General features: G+C 44.4%; 2 protein-coding genes across 5 annotated transcripts in view; one reads left to right on the forward strand and one right to left on the reverse strand.

The window, feature by feature from the left end:
• The first annotated feature begins 10,008 nt into the window (after positions 1–10,008).
• On the forward strand, positions 10,009–20,280 carry EIF2B2 (eukaryotic translation initiation factor 2B subunit beta). 2 transcript variants are annotated; one of them, XM_077323252.1, is made up of 8 exons: positions 10,009–10,298; positions 12,134–12,254; positions 14,689–14,837; positions 16,236–16,399; positions 17,116–17,211; positions 18,449–18,586; positions 19,013–19,079; positions 19,934–20,280. In XM_077323252.1, the coding sequence occupies exons 1-8, from the start codon at positions 10,130–10,132 to the stop codon at positions 20,089–20,091; spliced, it is 1,062 nt and encodes a 353-aa protein (XP_077179367.1). In that variant the 5' UTR covers positions 10,009–10,129; the 3' UTR covers positions 20,092–20,280. The 2 variants fall into 2 exon arrangements, with proteins under 2 accessions (XP_077179367.1, XP_077179368.1); XM_077323253.1 differs by lacking the exon at positions 10,009–10,298 and adding an exon at positions 10,479–10,498.
• Positions 20,281–20,439: 159 nt separating this feature from the next.
• Positions 20,440–23,847, reverse strand: part of MLH3 (mutL homolog 3) — a 28,628-nt gene continuing 25,220 nt past the window's right edge. For all 3 annotated transcript variants that reach the window (XM_077323250.1, XM_077323251.1, XM_077323248.1), the window contains 2 exons: positions 23,215–23,366; positions 20,440–21,075 (listed from right to left, as the gene is read on the reverse strand). In XM_077323250.1, coding sequence (XP_077179365.1) covers positions 20,896–21,075; positions 23,215–23,366 — 332 coding nt within the window. In that variant the 3' untranslated portion in view covers positions 20,440–20,895. The remainder of the gene's footprint in view (positions 21,076–23,214; positions 23,367–23,847) is intronic.

Genomic DNA, 23,847 nt, shown 5'->3' on the forward strand with positions numbered 1-23,847 from the left:
TGTACACATGCTGGAGAAATCCCTTCGGTCCTCTGTGGACTTTGGGTCTTCAGGGGAACAAGGAAGGCACTCATAACTGCAGAAACAGTCAGAGTCTCCTCTATCAAGGGGAGGGGAGACAAGGATTATCTACTATGAATTGACTAGGTAGCATTCTGCCCTTTCCTTCCGTAATTCTGAAGGCAGGCTGCAGAAACTCCAGCGGTCTGCATTCCCAGCTCAGCATCTCTACTTATCATATGGATACAGCTGGTTTTAGCAATCATAATAATATTGACCCAAAGTGAGATAACATGGAGCATGTGCCAGAAGGAAGCAGAATGTGAATGGGGGGTGGGGGAGGGACTGGACTGTTTGAGTTAAAACAGGTGTCTGTGTGGCACATCCAACAAAGTATTCAATTTGGCTTTTGGAGAAACTCACTGGGTGGCCTTGGGCAAATCATTCTCAGCCTAAGTTGCTGTAAGTATGAATGAGATAAGAATTGTATGCGAGCTTTTACTTCCAAACTCAGGGTTCCTGTGCAGACACATGATGGTTGCTGTGGGACTAGAAGAACCAGCTTTGCTCATATTTCCAGCCACACCAGCACAGCAGACTCGGCAGCCTGGGAAAAGAGTGGGACCCGCTTGGAAACTGACCTTTGCTGCTCTTGCCAGGATAGCCAGTTCCAGAGAGGCTCCAGGGACACACAGGCTCCAGTGTGGGAAGGCAGTTGCTTGTGCAGTGGCTGAAAAAAGGATGGTGGTGCCGTGATTTCCACAAAGAAAAACAAACATTTGGGAGCCTAAACATTCTCCCATTCGCTTATTTGCAGCTATATATCTGCAGATCATGGCCTCCTGCTTGACGGCATGAACTCCAGGGTCCTCTATTAGGAATTAGGATTTCGCCAGGATGTCTAGTGAAAGGATGGTTGGGGCACCCATGGGGGAGGGTAAAGAACAAGGGGGGAGGGAGGGAGAACAGTTTGGCTTCTGCTGCTGGCTGAGCCACATCCTCTGTCTTCCAACAACTGCACTGAAAGGAAGGGCTTTCTCTTTGCCTGCCCAACCCTTTGGGCTGCCAGGAATGGCTGCTGTTCCACCTCATTTGATCTGGCCCTGCAGTTGTACTGCATTCTCCAAAATAAATCCAGTGTTCCCTCCAGTAAGCCTCTGCCCTGTTCTTGATCCTGGCATTCCTCCCTACAGCCTCCATGTGCTGATCATACAGACAGACGCCTCTTGCTTCTTTATATGACTCCCACCCAATACTGCCTCTGTTTCCGCTGGTTGGCACACACAGAGCCCTTCTCCCCACTGCAGTCATGCAGACAATGTCATGACGGCAGATTATTTCCAATGAATGTGAGAAATTCAAGCCTCCTGTCTTGGGCAAAACTCACCCCCTCATAGCTTTTTCTGGGCTCCTGGCTCAATGAACAATAAACATGTATTTTAAAGTATCACAGTACTTTAGAACTAGATCACTAATTATGGCGCAAGTTTTCGTAAGCAAGGGCAGACATCATCGAATGCATGAAATTCCCTGGGAGAGTGATGGGAGGCACCTGGGCTGAGGAGAGATGGACAGTAAACCGAGGGGCAAGAAGCACAATTACTGGAGTGCGCAGGCGAATCAGAGGCCATCTTTTTCTGTATTTGCTCAGCAGGGGGTATTATCTCTTGACAGTGCTCAGCTCTGCCTTTACTCCACCTGTGTTTTCCCACCCAAGGATCTTTAGCAGTTAACAGCACCATCCTGACTCCTAAGCAGGCACATCCTTCTAGTCCAGCAGCACACACCTGATAGGACTTCCCGAGTCCTCACATCTTGTGAAAGCTGGGAGAGCCTGATGGGGCATGGACATGTGATCCAAACCCTATATTTATCCAGGTTCTGGTCCCCATTTCATTTGTAAAGTAAATGCCATTGGGTGTATGCACGTACACGCAGGATATATAGAATATAGAGCATATAGAGTGTGGCAGAAATCTCGGGATGAAGTTGCAAGGACATCCTAGCACATGCTTATGAGGGCATATGAGATGGCGGTTAGGGCAGCAAAATGAGAGTTTTACGCTGCCTCTATCACGTCCATGAACTCTAGCCTGGCCCACTTATATAGGGTAGTTCAATATTTGACTGCCCTCCAGGAAGGGTGCCAAAACAGTCGTCAATTGGCACTAGGCTGTGAAGCATTAGTGAGCTTTTTCACAGATAAGTCTTGTTGCTCCACCAGGACCTTCCCACCACCTTTAATACAGAAAGGGAACTGGAGGCCTGTTGGCCTTTGTGGGGGGATACGTTTGATGGCTTCAGGCAGCTCTCAGAACCCGAAGTGGACAAGTTGCTGGGGTCAGTGAGGGTGACCACCTGCCCCTTGACCCTTGTCTGTCTTGGTTACTCAAAACGAGTGACCAGTGGATAGGAGGTCCTCTGGGAGAGATTGTCAATCTTCTGGGGAGTTCCAGGAGGTGCTGAAGGAGGCGGTGGTTCACCCTCTATTGAAAAAAAACATTTCAGGATGCGTGGGACCTGGCAAGCTACTTCTGGTTCCACACCTTGCATTCCTGGGAAAGGTAGTTGAAAGGGCCACAGCAGATCAGCTCTTGGTGTATTTGGAGAGAACTTCACCGCCTGAAACACAACCCCTCCAAGATGGAGGTCCTGTGGCTGAGCAGGAAAGGGGCAAGACAGGAAGCGTACCTTTGCTGGGACAAGAAATTTGGGGGTGATTTTGGGTGCCTCCCTGTCAATGGAGGCCCTGGCCACAGAAGTAGGGTGCATGGCATTCTTCCATCTTCACCAAGTGCGGCTACTAGTGCCCTACTTGTCCTCGGACTGTTTGGGCACAGTCATCCATGTGATGGTCACCTCCAGACTGGACTTCTGTAACTCACTCTACACAGGCTTATCCTTGTCCCTGACCTGGAAACTCCAGCTGGTGCAGAACGCAGCTACTAGAGTCCTCACCGGTACACCCTGAGGGCCCATTGGTTACCAGTTCTGGCCCAGATCAAGTTCAAGATTTTAGTTTTAACCTTTAAGGCCATCTGCAGCTTGGGCCCTACCTATCTGAGGGGCTGCTTGTGTCCTTATGCCCCCTGCAGGGCTCTTTGCTCTGCGGGTACCAATCTATTAAAGGTCCTTGGCCCCAGAGAAATACACCTGGCCTTAACCGGGGCTAGGGCTTTTTTAGTCCTGGCCCCAACATGGTGGAATGAGCTCCCAGGAGAGCTGAGGACCCTGACAGAGCTATCAGCATTCCACAGGGCCTGTGAGACAGAGCTTTTCAGCTAGGTTTTGGGTTGAGGCCGGGTTCTTAAGATCACTGAGTCAGACTCCACTAGGTAATCAAGCGGACCCCCTGGTGGTTGTTTGTAGTAGCAGTAGCAGTAGCAGTAGCAGTAGCAGTAGCAGAAGCAGAAGAGGAAGAAGAGGAAGAAGAGGAAGAAGAAGAAGAGAAGGAGGAGTTGGTTCTTATATGCCGCTTTTCCCTACCCGAAGGATGCTCAAAGCGGCTTACAGTCACCTTCCCATTCCTCTCCCCACAACAGACACCCTGTGGGGTGGGTGAGGCTGAGAGAGCGCTGATATCACTGTTTGGTCAGAACAGCTTTATCAGTGCCGTGGCGAGCCCAAGGTCACCCAGCTGGTTGCATGTGGGGAGCGCAGAATCGAACCCGGCCAGATTAGAAGTCCGCACTTCTAACCACTACACCAAACTGGCTCTCCTTGTAGATAGGAGAATGGAACTTTCACTATCTTGATGTTTTAGTGGGGTGTTGATTTTAGGGGAGGGGGGTTTATATTGGAGGTATGACTTTCTTGTAACCCATCTTGAGCTTAGAGTAAGGTAGGCTATAAACTGAATAATACATACATACATATGGAGATTCACTGTAATGTGTTCAGGTATACTCCAGTTCTGGGAGGAGAGAGAGGAATGAGGGGCAAGTGGGAGCAGGGAATGAGATATGGCAGAGTGGGGTGAGATGGTGGTAGCAGCAGAGGAGGCGGACATGGCTGCCTCCCCTAACTGGCCACCCAAAGCCACAAGCTCACCTTGTCATTAAGGACTTGCCCTGTATTGACTTATTTAGTCCTTTTTAACATTTTTTAATTTTTTTTAAAAAAACGGTAGGGTGGGATGGGTATACAAAACAAATTTAAGCAACATGAAACACTATATGAAGTGATATTTTTAAACCTTCAATCCACAGATAAATCCACATGAAAAAGCCACATTAAAATAGGTTCAAATATTGGTATATAATTATAGCATTAGGGAGAGGGTTCTATAACTGGGGTGTCACCAGATAAAAGGTTTTTGGTAAAAGTGTAAAATAAAACAGAAATCTGTTGGCACCTCACCTCTAAAGACAAATGCACCTGGAGAAAGGCCTCCAAAGATGATCTGGTTGGAGAAATAAGTTCATATCGGAGAAGGCAGTCCTTCTCATATGCGTGCCATTTAGGTTCTTCTGGGAAGAATCTGTGCTTTGAATCACACCTGGAGGCAAACTAGAAGCCAGGGGATTTCCTCTGACACTGGAGCAATCCATTTCTGGCACTTGACATCATGTGATGCCAGCTGCTGAACTGAGAAAGTGATAAGGAAATGTCCTGACTTAACTCTCCTCATCTCTAGTTGAAACAAACCTAAATATTTGCTCTCATTCCTTCCTTGTTAACACTGCCTTCCCTTTCCCTCCCTCTCTCTGGATTGTGGTTTAGGGTTGCCATCCCAGGGGTGGGAAAATCCAGGGGTAGAAGCTGGGCAGGTAGGGTTTGGGGAGCAGAAAGCAGGGACCTCAGCAGGTTATGATGCCTCAAAACAGCCATTTTCTCAAAGGGAATCAAGCTCTGTAGTCTGGAGATCAGCTGTAATTCCAGGAGATCTCCAGGCACCACCTGGAGGTTGGTAACCCTGCCCCAACTGTTGAAATTTGGCTTGCAAACACCTTGGAAGCAGACCCCCCTCTCTGCTTATTTTGTAGAGTTTAGTGTTCAATATAAAATTAATAATAGGAATAGTAACAGCAAGACCAATAGCTGTAATGTTTTTTCACACTGGTGAGCAAAATACATTAGTTACTGAGCCCCATTTATATTGGACTGTGGTCTCTGTGGTCCCAAGAAGATTGATGGCAGAAAGGGGAGAGAGTGGAGAACTGGTGTGTCTGGACAGAAGGAATGTCCTTCCGCTCGCCCCATCACCTCTCCCCTCCTCTCCTTCTTGAGGGCATTTGATGCCAAGCCTGCAGTAACCTTCCCTGGGAATGCGCCAGATGGGTTTTCTCAGACAGCTGATGCTGGAGCCAGCCTCCCCCAGCTGAAATAACAACTGCCTTTGCCCAAAACTTTGATATCTCAGCCAATTGGAAAGATGCTACACTCAGGGCAAAGTGGGGACCAGGCCTGGAGACAACTGCAAGGAGCATCTCCTCTTGTAAGGCCAAGGGAAACTGACAAGCAAGACTGAAACCAGGCTGGCTTGGAACTGGCCCAGCCAATCGGAACCAAGCCCAGGCACTGAGAAGGCAGCTCTCCACAGACGTATCTCAGAAGGAGCATGACCTCAGGAACGTCTCCTTCAGATGAGAAATCGTGGGATTGTTATTATTTGGATCAGGGAACACCAAAGGGGTTTCTGGGTTAAAAAAACACAAAAGTTCCTGAGAAATGCCCAGATGAAACTGTGGGTGGGAGATGCAATTCAAGGCTCCTTCCGCCCTTTCCAAATTAGCTTGCAGCAACCTTATCTCATGGGGGGGGGGGAGGCTCCAAGAGAAGGACACAAGTTTGTTCGTTCTTTTTCTTTCTTTCCTTCCTTCCTTCCTTCCTTCCTTCCTTCCTTCCTTCCTTCCTTCCTTCCTTCCTTCCTTCCTTCCTTCCTTCCTTTCCTCTCTCTCTCTCTCTCTCCCTCCCTCCCTCCCTCCCTCCTTCCTTCCTTCCTTCCTTCCTTCCTTCCTTCCTTCCTTCCTTCCTTCCTTCCTTCCTTCCTTCCTTCCTTCCTTTGAATCTGGCTTAATGACTCCAAGAGACAAAATATGACTGTTGACACACACACCCTTAGTTTTGCATGACCAGGTACAATTCTCATTTTTTTGCCTTCTGCCCAGCTTTTAGACTGCAATCCTATGCACAACTGCTTGGAAGTAAAGCCTCACTGATTTAGGGAACTTAAAACCAAGTAAAGATGCATTTGAACTGGCCGATGGATGTGAACTTGACAGATCTAAACCAGATTTCCAGTATCCAGAAGGCTCAATATCCAAGCCATAATGCTCCTGCTGCTCTCTCAGGTACCGGGCCGTGGATCAGTTGGTACCGGGCTGCGGCTCCTCCTTGTCCTCCTCCCTGGCTGCTGCCTCGGGGGCTCAGCTTTGGTGCTCTCCAGCGGCTGCCATGGCTGGGGCTCCCTCTTGGTGTGGCACTGTGCAGCTGCTGCTGGCAGCACCCCCCAGTGGGCGGCGGGTAGTCAGGGGTGCCGGCTGGAAAGCGAGCAGGGGGTTAGGTGGCGGCGGCAACGTCCCTTGGCAAAATACTACCCCCCCCCCCAGGCCTCAGTAAAATTGTCCAGCGTTGATCAGTCCCCGGTGATAAAAAGGTTGGGGACTTACGGGCAGTGGGCCTTAGGGCAGTGATATTCAGTGGCTTGTGGCTCTTTGATGTGTCAACTGTGCCCGATGAGCCCTGTGTGGAATCTGCCTCATGTTTTAGCAAAAGTAGGCAAAATTGCTGCCTGATGGGGCTTGTGGTTGGCGGGGGGTTCCCATCCTGAAATAGCTCCTGCCAGAGAAGCATGTAAATTGAGACTCTGCCTGAGGTACCTACCTCATTGCAGGGATGTGGCTCTTTTAACGGCAGGTACTTACGCATGTGGCTTTCCACGAGCTGCTGTGTGTGAGTACTACTGCCTTGGGGGAAAGGAATCAGAAGCAGGAGGGATGAGCTGTTGCCACTACAGATGCAGGGCAGACACCTTACATGACACCTTCACAGTCCTCTTTTACTCCTTTGCTTTTGGGGAGAACAGGGCAAGATGAGGGGTCGGCAGCCCTGCCTGACTAAAGGTGCTGCCTTCTTCTAGTGGCTGAAGCAAGCATTACAAGAACTGGCTTCACTGCTGCAAATGGAATTATACCCGATTTATATTATTTATCCATTAACCTCATTCTCACAGAAAGATTAAGCAGATCACACAATTAAAAACAATGCAATTAACACAATATAATTCATACAACCAATGGTGGATAAGACCGGATAACAAAATAACAAAATTAGAGAACAATGCACTAAAAACAGGGTAATCCAAAACAGCACAAAACTTAAGTACGATGCAACAAAACGCTGCAAGATGCTCTAGGAACAAAGCAATGAAAACTGCTTAAATTCCATAAATGTTTACTACAATCTTATTTTCTATGATAAATGTGTTCTCTGTTTTGTGCATTCTGCAGAATGCCTGATGTGTGGAAGCCTTCTTGACCTAATCAGCCCAGCGACTCCTCCAGAGAGAGCTCAAGTATGGGCAGCTATCAGTCTGACCCATTTTCATTTTGGCACTCAAGCTCTTCTAACGAGCAAGTAGCTTCCATTAGCTCTGGTTCTTGTGCTGTCAAATCATGTTTTATTTGCATAAGAGTCCACCTTATGGATTTATGCTTTTTATATTGTTACTAGTTTTGCCCTTTTCCAGGGGGCACCTAGAAATCTCCTGCTATTACAACTGATTTCCAGATGACCAAGATCAGTTCCCTTGGAGAAAATGGGTACTTCGACTGCTGTGGGAGGTGAGCTCCAACCCCCCCTCCAAATCCCCATGTATTTTCCAACCCAGAGTTGTCTACCCTAGTTGTTATCCAACATCGTGTTCCCTAAATACTTAAATGTTCAGACCTTCAGAATTCAAATAAGCATATGAGATGTAGTACCATGGAAGCAAAACATATTGTACCACCAAAAGAATAGCAAGTAGCAGAAAAACAAATCAATTAGGTACACATGCTATACAAGTCTAAGCATTGCAGATCTAATGCTGAAAAGTATTAGAAAGTATTAGAGATTTTCTGTCTTGCTTATAGGAAATGAGGAGTGACAGGACAGAAACTTCCTAAGTACTCTGGAATCTATTGCTTTATTTATTTCATTTATACTCTGCCTTGCTTCATAACAGGAACCAAAAGCAGCTTACATTGTTCTCTCCTCCATCTTATCCTTGCAACTGCTCTGTGAAGTAGGTTAAGCTGAGGGTATGTGACTGACCAAAGGCATCCAGCAGGCTTCCACGAAAGAACAGTGATTCATACTTAGGTTTTTCATATCTCAGTCCAATATTCTAACCACTATGCCACACTAGCCCTCAATGGTCTTAGATGGGCCTTACTCTGTTTAGGATTGCCCTACTACCTCCAGGTTCAGATCCCAGACTGGGGCTCTAGTATGAAGTAACTCTTAAGCAACAGTGCTTAAGACTTCACTGCCAGTGACTGCTAGAGTTCATAATCAGGTGAGTAGCCGTGTTGGTCTGAAGCAGCAGAACAAAATTTAAGTCCAGGGGCACCTTTAAGACAATAAAATTTTATTCAAGGTGTGAGCTTTTATCCTCAGACACCTTGCATTAAATTTTGTTTGTCTTTAAGGTGCCACTAGAATCAGACTTTATTCTACTGCTAGCATTTATGTGACAGTCACCTCCAGGTTAGATTACTTAACTTGCTCTATGCGGGCCAGCCCTTGACCTTGACCTAGAATGCAGCAGCACGGGTCCTCATTTGGACACCTTGGAAGGACCATATCCAGCCTGTTCTCAGGCAATGGTTCCCAGTTGAATTCTGGGTCAGGTTCAAGATTCTGACATTGCGTGGCATTATATTCTACCAAAATCCCCCCTCCCCTCACCAAGATTTCTCCCTGAACTTTCTGAACCTGGCAACCCTAGTCCCCACCCATATTTCAAATGCATAATGGGTAGTACAGCACTGGTGGGCATACCCAGGACAATACAGGCGGGCAATAACCCAATATCCTTTTCTAACCCCTAACAACATGTGCAAAAGTATCACTGAACAATGTAGCTTCATACAAGTAATATATTTTATTCTGCCTGTTTTCCAAAAAGCTCTGAGCAGGGCACATGGTTCTACCTTGTCCTGGGAGACAGGTTAGGCTGAAAGATAATCAATGTCATTCTAAACAGGGCATCACCCGAGTCCATTGTTCTTTTAACACTGTTCTCTGGATGACTGCCCCAAGGTCAACCAGCAAGTCATATCAAACTGGAGATTTTAATCCTGATCTCTCAAAACCTAATCCTAGTCTGGCATAGCTATTACACCACACATGTAGGGACTACACAGCAGTTTTACACCTTCGGGGAGGGGTGGATCATAAACCAACTTTTGAGGAAAAATTAGAAGCACAATGGAAAAAACATGGGACAGCAATGTTTGTGAATGTTACAATTCTGGAATAACGGTGAGGGAAAGAAGTACAGTTCACAGAAAACAGGCAGTCTGGAATTGCCCAAAACGATAATTTTTTTTTGAGGGGGGGGATGTCGTTTTTCCACCTTCCTGGAGTTCTGCACCCCTCCTCCAAACAAGAACCAAAATTTGGAAAGAGTGACCATCCCTACTTTTACAACTGTGTAACAGCCAGAAACAAAACAAAACGTAGCGTTTCCTTAATTCCTACGAGGCAAAAATGTGGCCGCTTTTTTTTTTGGGGGGGGGGTGTTAATTTTTTGGACGGATTTAAATAACAGATTCGATGTGTGAATTTAGATACGAGGCCTTATGCCACACCACCAAGCCGTTCGCCTTGGACGAGCCACAGATAATTCACCTGCTACCTCGGTCCAGTTTGCGTCGGCGCAACCCCAAACACCGAAAGAGGCCCGCCCCGCTTCTCCCCGCCCCCAAGTCTACGTCATACCGACACGCGGAAAGACGCCGCCCCCTCGGACGGACGGGCAGGCCGCTCGCATGGAGCCCACGTGTTCCCTCGGCCAATCGGGACGGTCCTGGACCGGAAGGGCGTCCGTCGCTCGGAGGCATTCCGGCCGCTTGCGGATCCCTTTCGTTGCAGTGCCGCCACTGAGCAGTTCCCCCTCCCTCCCTGCCTCGGGATCGGCGAGATGTCGGCGATGACAGCGACGAAGAAGGAGTCGGAGCTGTGCGGCCAAATCGAGGACTTCGTGGCGCTGCTGAAGCGGGGCGGGGAGCGGCCGCGCTCGGAGGAGGCTGCCCGCCAAACCGTGGGGCTGCTTCGGAGGATCGTGGCGCACGGGCGCTGGGACAACGCGGGTGAGAACGAGCGAGAGGGCTGGCCTCCGCGGCAGGACGCACGAGGATCTTATTGCAGTTGGGCCATCGTCCATCAGCACATATTATTGGCAGGACTTATGCTCGCCCTAGATATCTTTGTGTATGGAACACACACGAACCTATTCAAGCTGTTCCCCTACAAAGAGTTTGCTTTTCGCCTTAGGATGGCCAGGAGCAATGTAGGTGTAAGACACCTGTGCTTTTAAATAGGTATCTAATGCAATCCTATACAGTTACTCCTATCTAAGGCCAAAATGAGTTTCGGCTGGAGTAACTCTGGATAGGGTTGTGCTGGAAGTAGTCGTTTATATGTATGACTTCCATTTATGTTATTTTTCACAGAATAAAGTCAACTTGATTTGGTAGAAAGGCTGTCTAGGGTTTTTTTTTAATCTTCATAATTCACTTATATAGATGAGAGGAAGGGAAGTCGATTGTAAGTCACTTTGAGATGCCTTAAGTTAACAATAATAACAATTTAATTTTGATAGGAGGTAGAGAAAAGCAAGGTATAAAAACCAACTCTTCTTCTGGATACCTTTCTTGGTACACATAATACATCTGATGAAGAGATCCCTAACTAGCATTAGTCTTTAAGGTGACACTTGATTTATTTAATTTTACGTCAACAGACTAACATACCCTTTTTTAAAAGATCAGTTTCTGCCTTTTAAGCATTGTGTGAAAACCCAAAGGTGCAATTGTTAAGAAAACAGATTCATTTGGAGCACTTTGACCCCAAAATCACTGGATGAGTGTACCAACTTCAGACTTACAAGGCCATTCTAGGGAAAGGTACAACATTGATTTCAGTGAACTTAGAAAGGTCTAAGTCTGCTTAGGACTGCACTGGTAGTCGAGGAGGGGGTAGACACAGCTAGGAGTGGTAAGGGGTAAAATACAGAAAAAATTTACCATAATTAACAAGCAGTCTGAAATATTTCTCAGCTGCGTTAGTATAAGTCACCTTAGGTGTCATGGCCAAAACTTTCAGTGTCTTCTCTGCAAAGAATTTCCCATTCCTCCTCCTCTCGTTTCTGTCATGGGAGGAGAAAAACCTGTCCCATCGTCCTTTGCTAGCAATTTGGGAGACTGGAAAGGTTTTATGTATTTTGCCTTGTAATCCACATTCTGTATTGTTTAAAGTATACTTAACTTTAGATAGCTTGTTGTTTGCATTATTCTATAATGCTGTAATCCTAGTCCTATTGCCTTGTTCATTGATTGTTTTGTTATTTGATCACACTTTATATCTTGTAATGCTCCTTGAGTCTCAGTGAGAAAGGTGAACAATAATAAACAAATACTATTTCCCACAGAATAAAACTGATTCTGATTTTGAAAGTTTTTTTTGAAAGTTCACTTTGATATGAACAGTTTTTTGTAGGTTCAGTAGTAAAGCTTTTGCTTGTAAGACTTTATAGATGCAAAGGGCGCTGCTCTCTACTTTAAAAGGTTAAATGTTTGGACAGAAAATAAAGGACAAAGTTGGCACTTATTTAAAAGATTCAAAGCAGGTGGACTGGATCACAGGACTGCTTCTGTAATGTCAATTTCCTGCACTCCCAGGTCATAACTATAGTGCACGACTTGGAGTCCAGGAAGTATATTGCTGATAAAGGCAAATACATTTGCTTCATAACCAACTGATTTGAAAAGTGTAAGGTGCATCCATGCAGTTCCCTGCTAACTGTGTGGATAAGCAAAGCAACCGATTGTATGGAAATATTTTATGAATGTACACTGTTGGAACTAAGTGGGCAAATGCTACTCTCTGAAAAGGAGATTCAGATCATCATCCTTACTCTTTTTAGGAGAACTGATGGATCTGATTCATAAGGAAGGCAGGAAAATGACTGCAGCACATCCATCTGAGACAACTGTGGGCAACATGGTGAGACGGGTGCTGAAGATAATTCGTGAGGAGTACAGCAGGTAAAGCTGCTTCTGTTGGCTACATGTGTCCTTGTCCTTTAAGATTCACAAGTTCAGTGGTGTTCTTTTGTTGTCAGAATCCAACCACCACTTATAATAAAGATGACATCACCATCAACTTTTTAAAAAGCCAGCCAGTGTTTTGGGAAGATCTTTGGCAGAATGACCCCCTTAAACATTCTTATTGAGCTTTATTGCCATGTGTATGTGTTGCCATTGTTCTGATATTCTTTTGAGTTATGATTGCTTTGCAGGTGCTATTTTTTGCCAAACTCTTCCTTAATAAAAAAGGAGAATCTGGGTAACTACCCACCTGTCAGCTTAACATCTATAGCTGGCAAAATTTTAGAACAAATCATCAAACAGTTGGTCCTTGAGCATCGAGAGCAGATCACTGCAATTACTAAGAGTCAGCATGGTTTTCTCAAGAACAAGTCATGTCAGACTAACCTTATCTCTACCTTGCTAGATCATGGGAATGTTGTGGACATTGTTTTATCTTGATTTCAGTAAGGTTCCGCATTATATTTTTATTGAAAAGTTGGTTAAATGCAGTATGGATCCTATTACTGTTAGGTGGATCATGAACTGGTTGACAGATCACACCCAAAGGGTGCTTGTAAATGCTTCATCATCTTCTTGGAGAGGAGTGATGAGTGGAGTGCATCAGGGATCTGTCTTGGGCCTTGTGTTGTTCAACATATTCATAAAGGATTTGGATGAAGGAATAGAGGGGGTACTTATTAAATTTGCAGATGATACTAAACTGGGAGGGATAGCAAACACATGAGAATACAGAATCAGGATACAGGATGATCTTATCAGGCTGGAAAACTGGGCTAAAATGAATAAAATGAATTTTAATAATGAAAAATGTAAAGTTCTTCATTTAGTTAGGAAAAATCATATGCATCACCATAGAATGGGTGAGACTTGTCTTGACAGTAGTATGTGTGAAAAACATCTGGGGGTCTTCGTAGACCATACACTGAACATGAATCAGCAATGTGACTCGGTAGCTAAAAAGGCAAATGGGATTTTGGGCTGGATTAAAAGAAGTATAGTGTCTAGATCATGCAAGGAGTACTGTTTTCAGTTTTGGGCACCACAACTGAAGAAAGATGTAGATAAACTGGCTTGTGTTCAGAGGAGGGCTACAAAGATGGTGAGGGGTTTGGAGACCAAGTTGTATGAGGAAAGGCTGAAGTAACTTAAAGGGCTGCCATATAGAAGATGGAGCACAGTTGTTTTCTTTTGCCGCAGAGGGGCAGACCAGAACCAGTGGGTTGAAATTAATTCAAAAGAATTTTCAAGTAAACATCTGGAAAAAGTTCCTGACAGTTAGAGCAGTTCCTCAGTGGAACAAGCTTCCCTGGGAGGTGGTAAGTTCTCCTTCTTTGGAGGTTTTTAAGCAAAGGCTAAATAGACAGAAATGCTGATTTTATGAACTTAGGCAGATTGTGAGTGGGTGGGCAGGAAGGGATGTGCCAGTGTCCCTTCCTTGCATACCCAGGGAATTTCTAATTGCTGCCATGGAATAGTAGTTGAATTTCCTCTAGGCCAGGCTGGATTCTGGAGATTTTTGGTAGAGGGATCACTTGGGCATGAAAGTGGGGTTACCATGGGTGGGTAAGGTAGTTGTGAGTTCCTGCATTGTGCTAGATGACCCTGGACTAGATGACCCTGTTCGAGTTCTGATAGCAAGTGTAGAGGAGCAATTGTTTATAACAATTGGCTTTGAAGAGATTGCATGGTTTAATTTCTAGCATGCATAATTGATTGGTAGTGCTTTGGGGAATTAAAAACAGAGTATACTTGAAATTAGTTTTTCTGGCTTTCCAGTCTCTTGAAGCAAATTATAACCATGACCATATGTTCTCTTCAGTTGGTTAACAATGAAAGAAAGCTGCTCTTGCCTATGCCTGTCTGGCTACATGTTTTTATTCTGCCTTTTCCCTTAAGGAGCTTAAAGAAAACATATTCCTTCCCCCTTCTACAACCTCTTACAACAAATGGGTGACTAGAAAAAATCACCTAGTAAGCTTTAAAACAATGGAGATTTGATCTCAGGCATAAGCCCAACACTGTAACCACTAGACAGCATTACCTCTCCAAGAAGTATATTTTTCTTTTCTGTATTAAAAGAAGTATTGACTTCAGTTTGTTCAGAGAAGCAGATTTTTTAAAACAGTTTGTTTTTTTAACACGCGAAGAGAGAGCACAGCAGCTCTTTCTAAAATATGTCATTTTCCTTTTTACTTTGACAAGCTAAGGATATTTCTCAGCTGTGCTTCTTGGGGTAGAAGAGAGGATATGACTTCATGCCTGAGTAGGAAGCCACATGCTACTCCTAAGCATGCATGGGACCCTCTGCTGTCCCAGAACATAATGCTCTTGGGTTTTAAAGCTCTGACAGATTGTGTTTCTTCCACAGGCTCCGAGGACGCAGTGAGGAGAGTGACCAGCAGGAGTCACTGCACAAACTTCTGACCTCAGAAGGTCTCAATGAGGACTTCAACACCCATTATAGCCCACTTAGGGCCAATGTAATTGAAGCTATTAGTGAGCTGTTAATTGAATTAGGTAAGACATGCTAGCAGAAATAAAAGATGAGGACTGTACTGTAGAAGTAGGACATAGGTATGAGATGCCATAGGTTTAACCAATAGCATCTGCCATTAAGATTTCAGGTATTAGGCGTTTCAGAAAGATTTTTCTCTGATGGAGATCCTGCAACCACTGACAGTCTAAACAGTCATTGGTGGCATTAGCATGAATGTACACTTGGATTTTAATATTTTAAGCCTTGGGTTTTTAACGTTAATAAATATTAATATTTAATTTTACAACACGTTTTACTCTATAGAGGCTTGAGCACATTTCCCTCATTCTGACCCTTTATTCTGGATCCCAACCATAAGCCTGGTGGAACAGGTGTCTTACAGGCTCTGCGGAACTGATTAAGGTCCTGTAGGCCCTGATCTGAGCATTCCCTGAGGTTGAGGCCAGGGCCAAAAAAGCCCTGGCTCTGATTAGAGGCCAATTTTACTTCTTTTGGGCCAGGGATCCTGAGCAGTTGTTGCTCTGACGATCTTAATACTCTTTGGGGATATAAGGGAAAAGGCAGTCCTGTAGATATGCTGGTCCCAGACTGTTTAGGGCTTTGAAGGTTAGTACTAAAACCTTGAATCTGATCTGGTCTCTGATCTAGAGCCAATGCAGCTGGGAAGGACTGGTGTCATGTATGCCCTCCATTGTGTCCCGGTAAGGATTCGTGCTTCTGCATTTTGAACCAGCTGGAATTTCCGGAGCACTCTTAAGGGAAGCCCTATGTAGAGCAAGTTGCAGAACACTAATCTATAGGTGACTGTCACATGGAGCATCCTGGCTAGATCTGACACTGATAGAGTGCAAACTGCTGTGCCTGCACAGGTGGAAAAAAACCAGGCAGCCACCATCTTTGTGATTTGGGCCTTTGTGTTAATTGGGCTCTGTCAGGTGCTGGGAATTGTATCACCTGTCTCTCCACATACTGACCCAGCCAGAGGACCTCCGCTTTGATGGGATTCAACTTCAGCCAACTCAGCTTAACCCACTCCACCATGACCTCCAGACACATGGCCAACCCATGTGGTGGTGTTGACGGATGGTTGTTCATTAACAGAAATAGCTGGGTGTCATCAGTGTATTTTTTGGGAAGGAGCCATAACTGTGTCTTGCAGACCTTATTAAAGCTACAATGGATTCAATGTGATTACAAACCTTAGACATGCACTAAGTGAGAACTATGTATTCAACACAAATTTTCTCTCTTCTTAGTGCCAGAAGACCCAATCCATGTATTAGGTTATAGACTCAGATGTAGTGGGATAAGGCAAGAGTTTGCATTCTATTTTAACTTTGGTCCTAGTTTCTAGTTAGTTCAGTGAAGTTGTGTTGGACCTGGCTCTCCTCTCATGGGTGAACTATTGTTCGTTGCAGAGGGTACAACCGACAATATTGCTATGCAAGCACTGGAACACATCCACTCCAATGAGGTGATCATGACCATTGGCTACTCACACACAGTGGAGGCATTCCTGAAAGAGGCAGCGCGGAAAAGAAAATTCCATGTCATTGTGGCTGAATGTGCACCCTTCTGCCAGGTAAAGCTAGTTGTCTCAGATTCATGAGCTTGCTATTGGTGCTGGCTACAGAATGCTGCCTCTTTCTTGTGAGGGCACGTACAAGCCCTGTAAACAGAAAAGTGGGCTATGGAGGGCTGGACACCTTTTCCAGCAGGAGAGGCTGATTCAAGCAAGTATTCCCAGAGAAACTACTGTTTTGCTGTGTTAACCTTCTGACTTGGGCCAAAGTCAGAAGTGCCAAACAGCTACATGTAGGAAGCAATATTACTAAAGAATAACATTGAAGTCATATAATCTTGAGTCATGTAGAGAAATTAAATATTAGATTCTTTAAAAAACAAATCCTGAGAACAGATAAAGAGCACTTTTCAGATGCAAAGAAGCTCTTCCTTCCACAAAACCACAAAGATTCTATGGAAATCGCTGTCATATGGCTTTGTAATAGTAGTAGTGTTAGTTTTAAGTAATAGGGGAAAGCTTGAAGGATAGATGTCACTGATGATTAGCTATAGCCGAAGCTGAAAGTGTACCTCTATTTTCAGATAGGATTAAGAAGAGATGGTTATTGCCACTGTATTAAGGCATCTGTCTGGCTACCTGTTGATAGAAGAAATGCTGAGTTTGGAGAGACTATTAGTGTGACTTTGCATGGCAAACAGGCACAAAGTTTACTTGCCCAGTCTCTCCTTCTACAATCTTCAAGATTTCTCTCTCTCTCTCTCTCTCTCTCTCAGGGCCATGAAATGGCTGTCCGTTTGGCCAAAGAGGATATAGAAACCACAGTCATGAGTGATGCAGCCATCTTTGCTGTTATGTCTCGAGTCAACAAGGTAGGCATGAGCAGGCTGTTTGGTTTCTGTGCTTCTCGAAATTTTTCCAAAAGAAAACCAAGAGTGCCAGTGTGTTTATGCCTCATTGGCAATTTGAAAAGAGGTAATGCAAGAAGGGGCTCTGGTCTAAGAGAACTCTTAATATCCATTGGGTGCCTACAAATCCATAAAAAGGGAGATATCTGCTTTGCATATCTTGAAATGACAAAGAGCACCCAATACTGTATCTCTCAGTGCACATGTTAAAAGATGCTTTACCCCTTCAAACTGGTTTAAGGAGTGTGTTGGAACAAGGATGCTGATTCAAGCCACTAAGTAAAGAGAGCCTGTTTTGAAAAGAACACAAAGTGTTGCAACCTGGCAACCTCCTAACAGCTTCTACTTTTGAAATATAATTATTGTAACAAAGTGGGTGTGGTTCTCTTTTTTCTTTTGCCTTAGAGCAGGGGTAGTCAAACTGCGGCCCTCCAGATGTCCATGGACTGCAAATCGCCCCTGCCAGCAAACGCTGGCAGGGGCTCATGGGAATAGAGAGCCAGTTTGGTGTAAAAGTTAGGAGCGGCAGATTTTAATCTGGTGAGCTGGATTTAATTCCCCACTCCTCCAAATGCAGCTGGCTGGGTGACTTTGGGCTAGTCAAAGTCCTGATAGTGCAGTTCTCACAGAGCTGTCCTGTCTCAGCCCCATCTACCTCACAGGGTGTCTGTTGTGGGGAGAGGAAGGGAAGATGATTGTAAGCCACTTTGAGACTCCTTCTAGTAGGGAGAAAAAAGGTAAAGGTCTACCCTGTGCAAGCACCGGGTCATGTCTGACCCTTGGGGTGACGCCCTCTAGCGTTTTCATGGCAGACCCAGTACGGGGTGATTTGCCAGTGCCTTCCCCAGTCATTACCGTTTACCCCCCAGCAAGCTGGGTACTAATTTTACCGACCTCGGAAGGATGGAAGGCTGAGTCAACCTTGAGCCGGCTGCTGGGCTTGAACTCCCAGCCTCATGGGCAGAGCTTTCAGACTGCATGTCTGCTGCCTTACCACTCTGCGCCACAGAGGAAGAAGTAGGGAGGAGAGAGGTATAAAAACCAACTCTTCTTCTTCTAGTAGATTATAGCTTACGTAGATGCTAGATATGAATATCATCATCATGACAACATGGCATGCCACAGCATTACACACTCACTTTGCCCTTCACTATAATTTGATTTCATGCACTCTTTCCTAATACTCATTTGTATTTTGTAGGTCATTATTGGGACAAAGACTATATTGGCAAATGGGGCACTAATAGCGGTCAGTGGAACTCACACCTTGGCATTAGCAGCAAAGCACCACTCTACCCCTCTCATTGTCTGCGCACCCATGTTCAAGCTCACACCACAGGTAGGCACCTTAACCTATGGAAAGGTATCTCTGATGCAGAGAAGCATTCATAAAACAAACAAGAGGTGCAAGAGAAGGAAAAAAATCTTATCTATAGACCAATATGAAGCCTTTGTTAGTGTAAGCAAAGTAGTTTGCCAGTAAGACATGAAAAATGGAGGGACTCAAAAGACAGCTGAGCCAATGCTGTACAATCCTATCATATATTAGCAGTAGTAGCCATTGTAATTGCGAAAGAGTTTATGATATAAACCAGGATTTATACCAGTCTATTGTCCTGTATAAGCAGGGACTGGTACTGGGTACTGAATCTGAAGTCCTAAGACCCTCAATGGTTATGCTTTGAAAGCTATGAAGGGGAGCTCTGAGGGAGTGGTGTCAAATACAAGATGACAATAATGCTTCTTTTGATGTTCCTTCCTCCAGTTCCTTAATGAAGAAGATTCATTCCATAAGTTTGTCTCGCCACAGGAAGTATTGCCTTTTACAGAAGGTAAAGATCATTTGTTTAAAAAATCTTTTTTAAGAGGATGTATCCCTGATGTCATAATTCTGGAATTCTTGAGGAATTAAATTTTTGTATGGGATGAACTTTGTAGATATTTTGTTGCTTTATTTCTGCATCTGCTTTGACCATTAACTGCTCTGCTTTTTAACTGATTGAAAAATATAAAAGAATTTGCCCTCCTCTGGCACATTCACTTGTGAAGTATATATAGGAATATGAGTGTAGTGCTGTATAATTAAATTATGACAAGTCTCTAATATGCACTGGTACATGATTTTAATGAAATATGTACCTGGCTGAAAACAATTAGCCTGTTTTGGTAGATTTTCTATTCCAAATTCTTTTGGGAAAATGTTCACTCCGTATAAAGGAACGATACTACCTTACACTGAGAGTTTTTAAAATGTGAAATTTGCTGCCAGAGGATGTCAGGGGATTAGATTAGAATAATTCTATCAATGGGTACTAGCCATGATGGCTGAAGGAAACCTCCACATCCCAGAGCCAGGCCACATCAGGGAAAGACTTGGCCTCTATTCCCTGTTGTTGGCTATCCAAAGGAACTGGTTGACCACTGTGTGAGATAAGATGCTAGACCAGATGGACCATTGATCTGATCCAGCAAGGCTCTTCTTATGTTCTTATGCGCATATGTGCCTGGGGTTCTGCTGATCAGCTGTTGTAAGAACAAACAGCGAAGCACAACTGGCAACTGCTGCTGCATACAGGGTGGGCTTTTTCTCTGCATATCACATGGACAACCAGTGCCAATGAAAGGGTGAGGTTGCTTTTTGCCCTCTCTTCATTTGTCAACATTATTTTCAATGTTTTTCTTTCAGGAGAGATTCTGTCTAAGGTCAATGTTCATTGTCCTGTCTTCGACTATGTTCCGCCCGAACTGATCACTCTCTTCATCTCGAACATTGGAGGCAATGCTCCTTCCTACATTTATCGACTCATGAGCGAGCTCTATCACCCAGATGACCGTGAACTCTGACCTATGGACATAAAATTGATTCAATAATGCATTTATATATTGATTTCCATGAATAAGTAAATAGACATTAGGCAGCAAAGGACACTGCTGACTTCAAAATGTACTGTCCTCTGACCCTGCTTTTCACTGTCATCTCATGATGTGTTTGTTCTACTTTATTAAACAATAGAATATAATTCTTTCCCTGAAGATATTCTGGGTGAGCATCACTATATAACATTCAACAGTGGATACAGCTCAGTAACAGTCTAGCTATAGAAGAAATGACTGGTAATAAAAGCTACCTTCAGTCTGTTAAATGACTTAGTGAGAGGCCAGGGGGGCAGGGGGAGTGCATTTCAATACCACCAGGCCTTGTAAACAAACAGGTTTTTGTTTTGCTTAGGGTTACTTGTTTTATACCTTGCAACACAGATTATCTTAATTTGCAGATAACAATCTGCTGCTATGATAATTAGTTGCATGAAAAGCCCCTTTTTATTCTTATGACAATTCACACAGAAGTTTTGGCCTGCATTCTGTTTCCCCATGATTAATTAGTGTTTGAGTACAACTCATGCTACAATTGATCAAGCTGTAATATTGCTTGGCCTGGGCAACAGTGGCAATCCAAATTATGGCGAAGTATATGTGGTCCCCTTCTATAAAAGCTGTTGCTTCCTCAGAGTAAAGGTTCTGATGTAGATACTCATTCCAAAGCCTTTGGCTTACACAGTTTTAGTGTGAGATGGAGACCTTCCCTGGTCCCCAGGAAATCAGAACTAAGTTTTGGGCTGCTTCTCCAATCAGAATGCTGAGGGGCTTTCAAGGCTGCAAGCTGGGCCTCACCAGTTTGTGTCCCAGAGGAGGAGCTGCTGGAGAAGAGATGCTTGGAACCAACGAAGCATTGAGAGAGGGCTCATGTTCCCTCAGTGAGATTCTATCTTTTCCAAAGCGCTGCCAGGCTCTGGCCATTCTTCTTAGTTTAGCCAGATTAGGCTTAGGCTGGAGGAAAAAAAGAACATTTAATGATATGACGCCACACGCCTCAACATAGAGAATATAATCCAATGACCAGGATTATTTCCATACAAATGGCGATTCAAAGAACATGATCAGAGGGGTTTATGCACAATAAATGAGAATCTGTGCCATACAAATGTCTTCCTCCCAAGAAGCAATGTGTACAGGCGATAATCAGGTATTTCTTGCACAAACGAAATTTAAAAAAGCAGAGAACCTGCAAGAACTTATGAGAGGCATCTAGTTTTCCCTTCCCCTGCTTCCTTCTCTACTTCCCACTAGCTGGTCGGTCTCCCTTTATCTGCTCCCGTATTTTCCGCTTTCCCTCCTTCCTTGCCCTGGCAGCCAGTACCTGAGAGTAAACCTATGTCCCACTTGCACAGTGGAGAAGTCGCAAGGACTTGTTGGGGCTACTTCATTTTCACATATATCTTCTTCCCCACACTGATTCTTCTTTCCCTCTTTGTGGCAACTCCCATATCCTAATTGTTCCTTCTGCCCACCCATCAAACTACCTTTTATCTCCCCTCCAATTTTCAGATATATCTAATATCTAATTTCTTCATATATAGCTCAGCTTTCCCTCCTGATGGCAACCCAAAGCAATTTACATTGTTCTCCTGTCCTTCATTTTATCCTCACAACTATTTTGTAAAGTAGATTAGGCTGAGAGTGTGTGAGTGACCCAAAGTCACTAAGAAAACATTCACAGCAGAGTTAGGGTTCAAACCTGGATCACTAGATCTTAGACTGTAACTCTATACCACACTGACTTTAGTGAGATGGCTACTGTAGAATAGTAGAAAGCAATAATTCCTGGTGAAGTCAAGCAGTTGGAGTGGTAATAAAGCACCTGCTTATTGCTGCCAGACCTAGCTCAATCCTCCCTCAAATGCTAAAAGAGCCCTGAAAAAGGCCCTGCCCCTCTCCCTGCATTTTGCTGAGAAGGTTCAAGGCTTGAAGGCTGGCAATACAGTTGTAGTTGCAGTAGTTACTGCGAACATTTGGGCTTTAATGTGACAGATGATGCTTCCATTAATCACTCATTTTTATTTTTAAAGATTTCAGATTTTTCTGCAATATTGGGGCTTTTCTCAGGTCTGTAAAAAGACTTCTCTGTTCATGAGTACAAAGGTCTTTTTCTGTCCTGGGCTGCAAGAAAAGTTGTTTTGCAGTCACAATCTGGCTGAGAAGTGCAGCAATCGAGCAAGAGGTACTTGGATCCTGATTGATGTTCTTGCTCTGGATGAGTGGGGGAGGGGAGCAGTTGGGAATGATGCAAGCCAAATCGGGTCTGGGGAAGGTCCAGTACTGTCAGCACATACAGCTGTTGCTAGCTCTTTGAAGGGGAGGGTGCAGAGAAGGACAATGCTTCTAGCAGCTATCTCTGCACACCCAGTCCAACAAGCTGCCTTTGCAAGACCTCCTGCTGCCCTGAGAGGAAGAAGTTGCTGCCACTGTTGTAGGTTGAAGTCCTGCACCATCCAGTAGATTCCCCTCAGGCTGGCTCAATCCTATTGCTACCACAAGAGAGTAGGCAACAGCAACCTATATGGCACAGGAATTTATAATCTAATCTTACAAGAGGCAAACACAGCCCTCAGGTTTATGATATGCCTAATATTATCCCCATGAGACCATGGCTGAGTTAGCATTTTAGTTCAAAATTCCTGTCCAAATCCAGCATTTCAAATACTGAGCCATACTGTCTGCCATGAGTCTCATAGTTTACTTCTTTGTTGGTTACCTTGCAAGAAATGAAGTGAGGATTTTTAATACCACATAAGCCCAGAGGCATGTTTCAACTGGGATTTTGCCTGCATGATATCCTCAACAACTCATATGGTCCATCTGGAAATTTGATCTTTTGGGAAACACCATACTTCATTATCCTTTTCTACTTAATGAAACATTTTCAGTAAGCCAAAAAAAGGAAAACATTTTTGCACTCCCATAGGTTTAAAAATATTGAAAAAGCCCTCAGATAACCATTATCTCTGTGCCACATGAAGAACATGTTGCTTTTAAACTAGAAGAGAAAGAGAACTAGGTTCAGCTTTTGGTTGGTATGGAATCTGCACAGAACTAAGTTAAAGCACTCATCAGCTTCATAGCACATACCTGACTTTCCTGCTGCAAGTGAGCTGTATCTGCAAGAGGCAGCATGGAGGGTCTCCCATGAGCGCACTGGAAGGGCAACTGACAACAGGACAGAGCTTTCATAAGCTGGCAGCTCTCCTCAAAAGTCATCGGGTCATTAAATTTAATGGCACCTGGAGGGGGGGGGAATACAGACATTGAAGTTCTGCAAGCAGGAGCAGTTCTAGCACTGAAGCTGAATAAAGGGAAAGGAGCCCTTCCAACATTTAAAAACAGAAGAGCTGCTTTGCCTGATCAGATTTACAAGTCAAACTTAAAGATATCTCCTTTCCTCAATGTCTGGTATTCAGAGATATGTTCCAAGAATAATGGAAGATCCACATAACTAAAACATAACAATCTTAATGTTATGCTTCCAGATTCTTCTGTAAGAGGTGTCAGAGATGCCTGTGGTGAAATGATCTCTGCAGGCAGCTTGTTTTATTTACCACGGGGAACATGGAATTAACTGAGCTGGCCCAAGTTCCAAAGTGCTAGATCCTAATGGTAGAATGATGCTTGGGGTACCCATTTTGCCAGTCTATACTGTTCCAAAATCCATACTAACAAAATTATCCTTGAGCTATCTGAAGGGCTAGAAAAGTCAGGTGGTAT

Source organism: Paroedura picta, chromosome 2 (assembly GCF_049243985.1).
Source record: "Paroedura picta isolate Pp20150507F chromosome 2, Ppicta_v3.0, whole genome shotgun sequence".
NCBI classification, from domain to species: Eukaryota; Metazoa; Chordata; class Lepidosauria; order Squamata; family Gekkonidae; genus Paroedura; species Paroedura picta.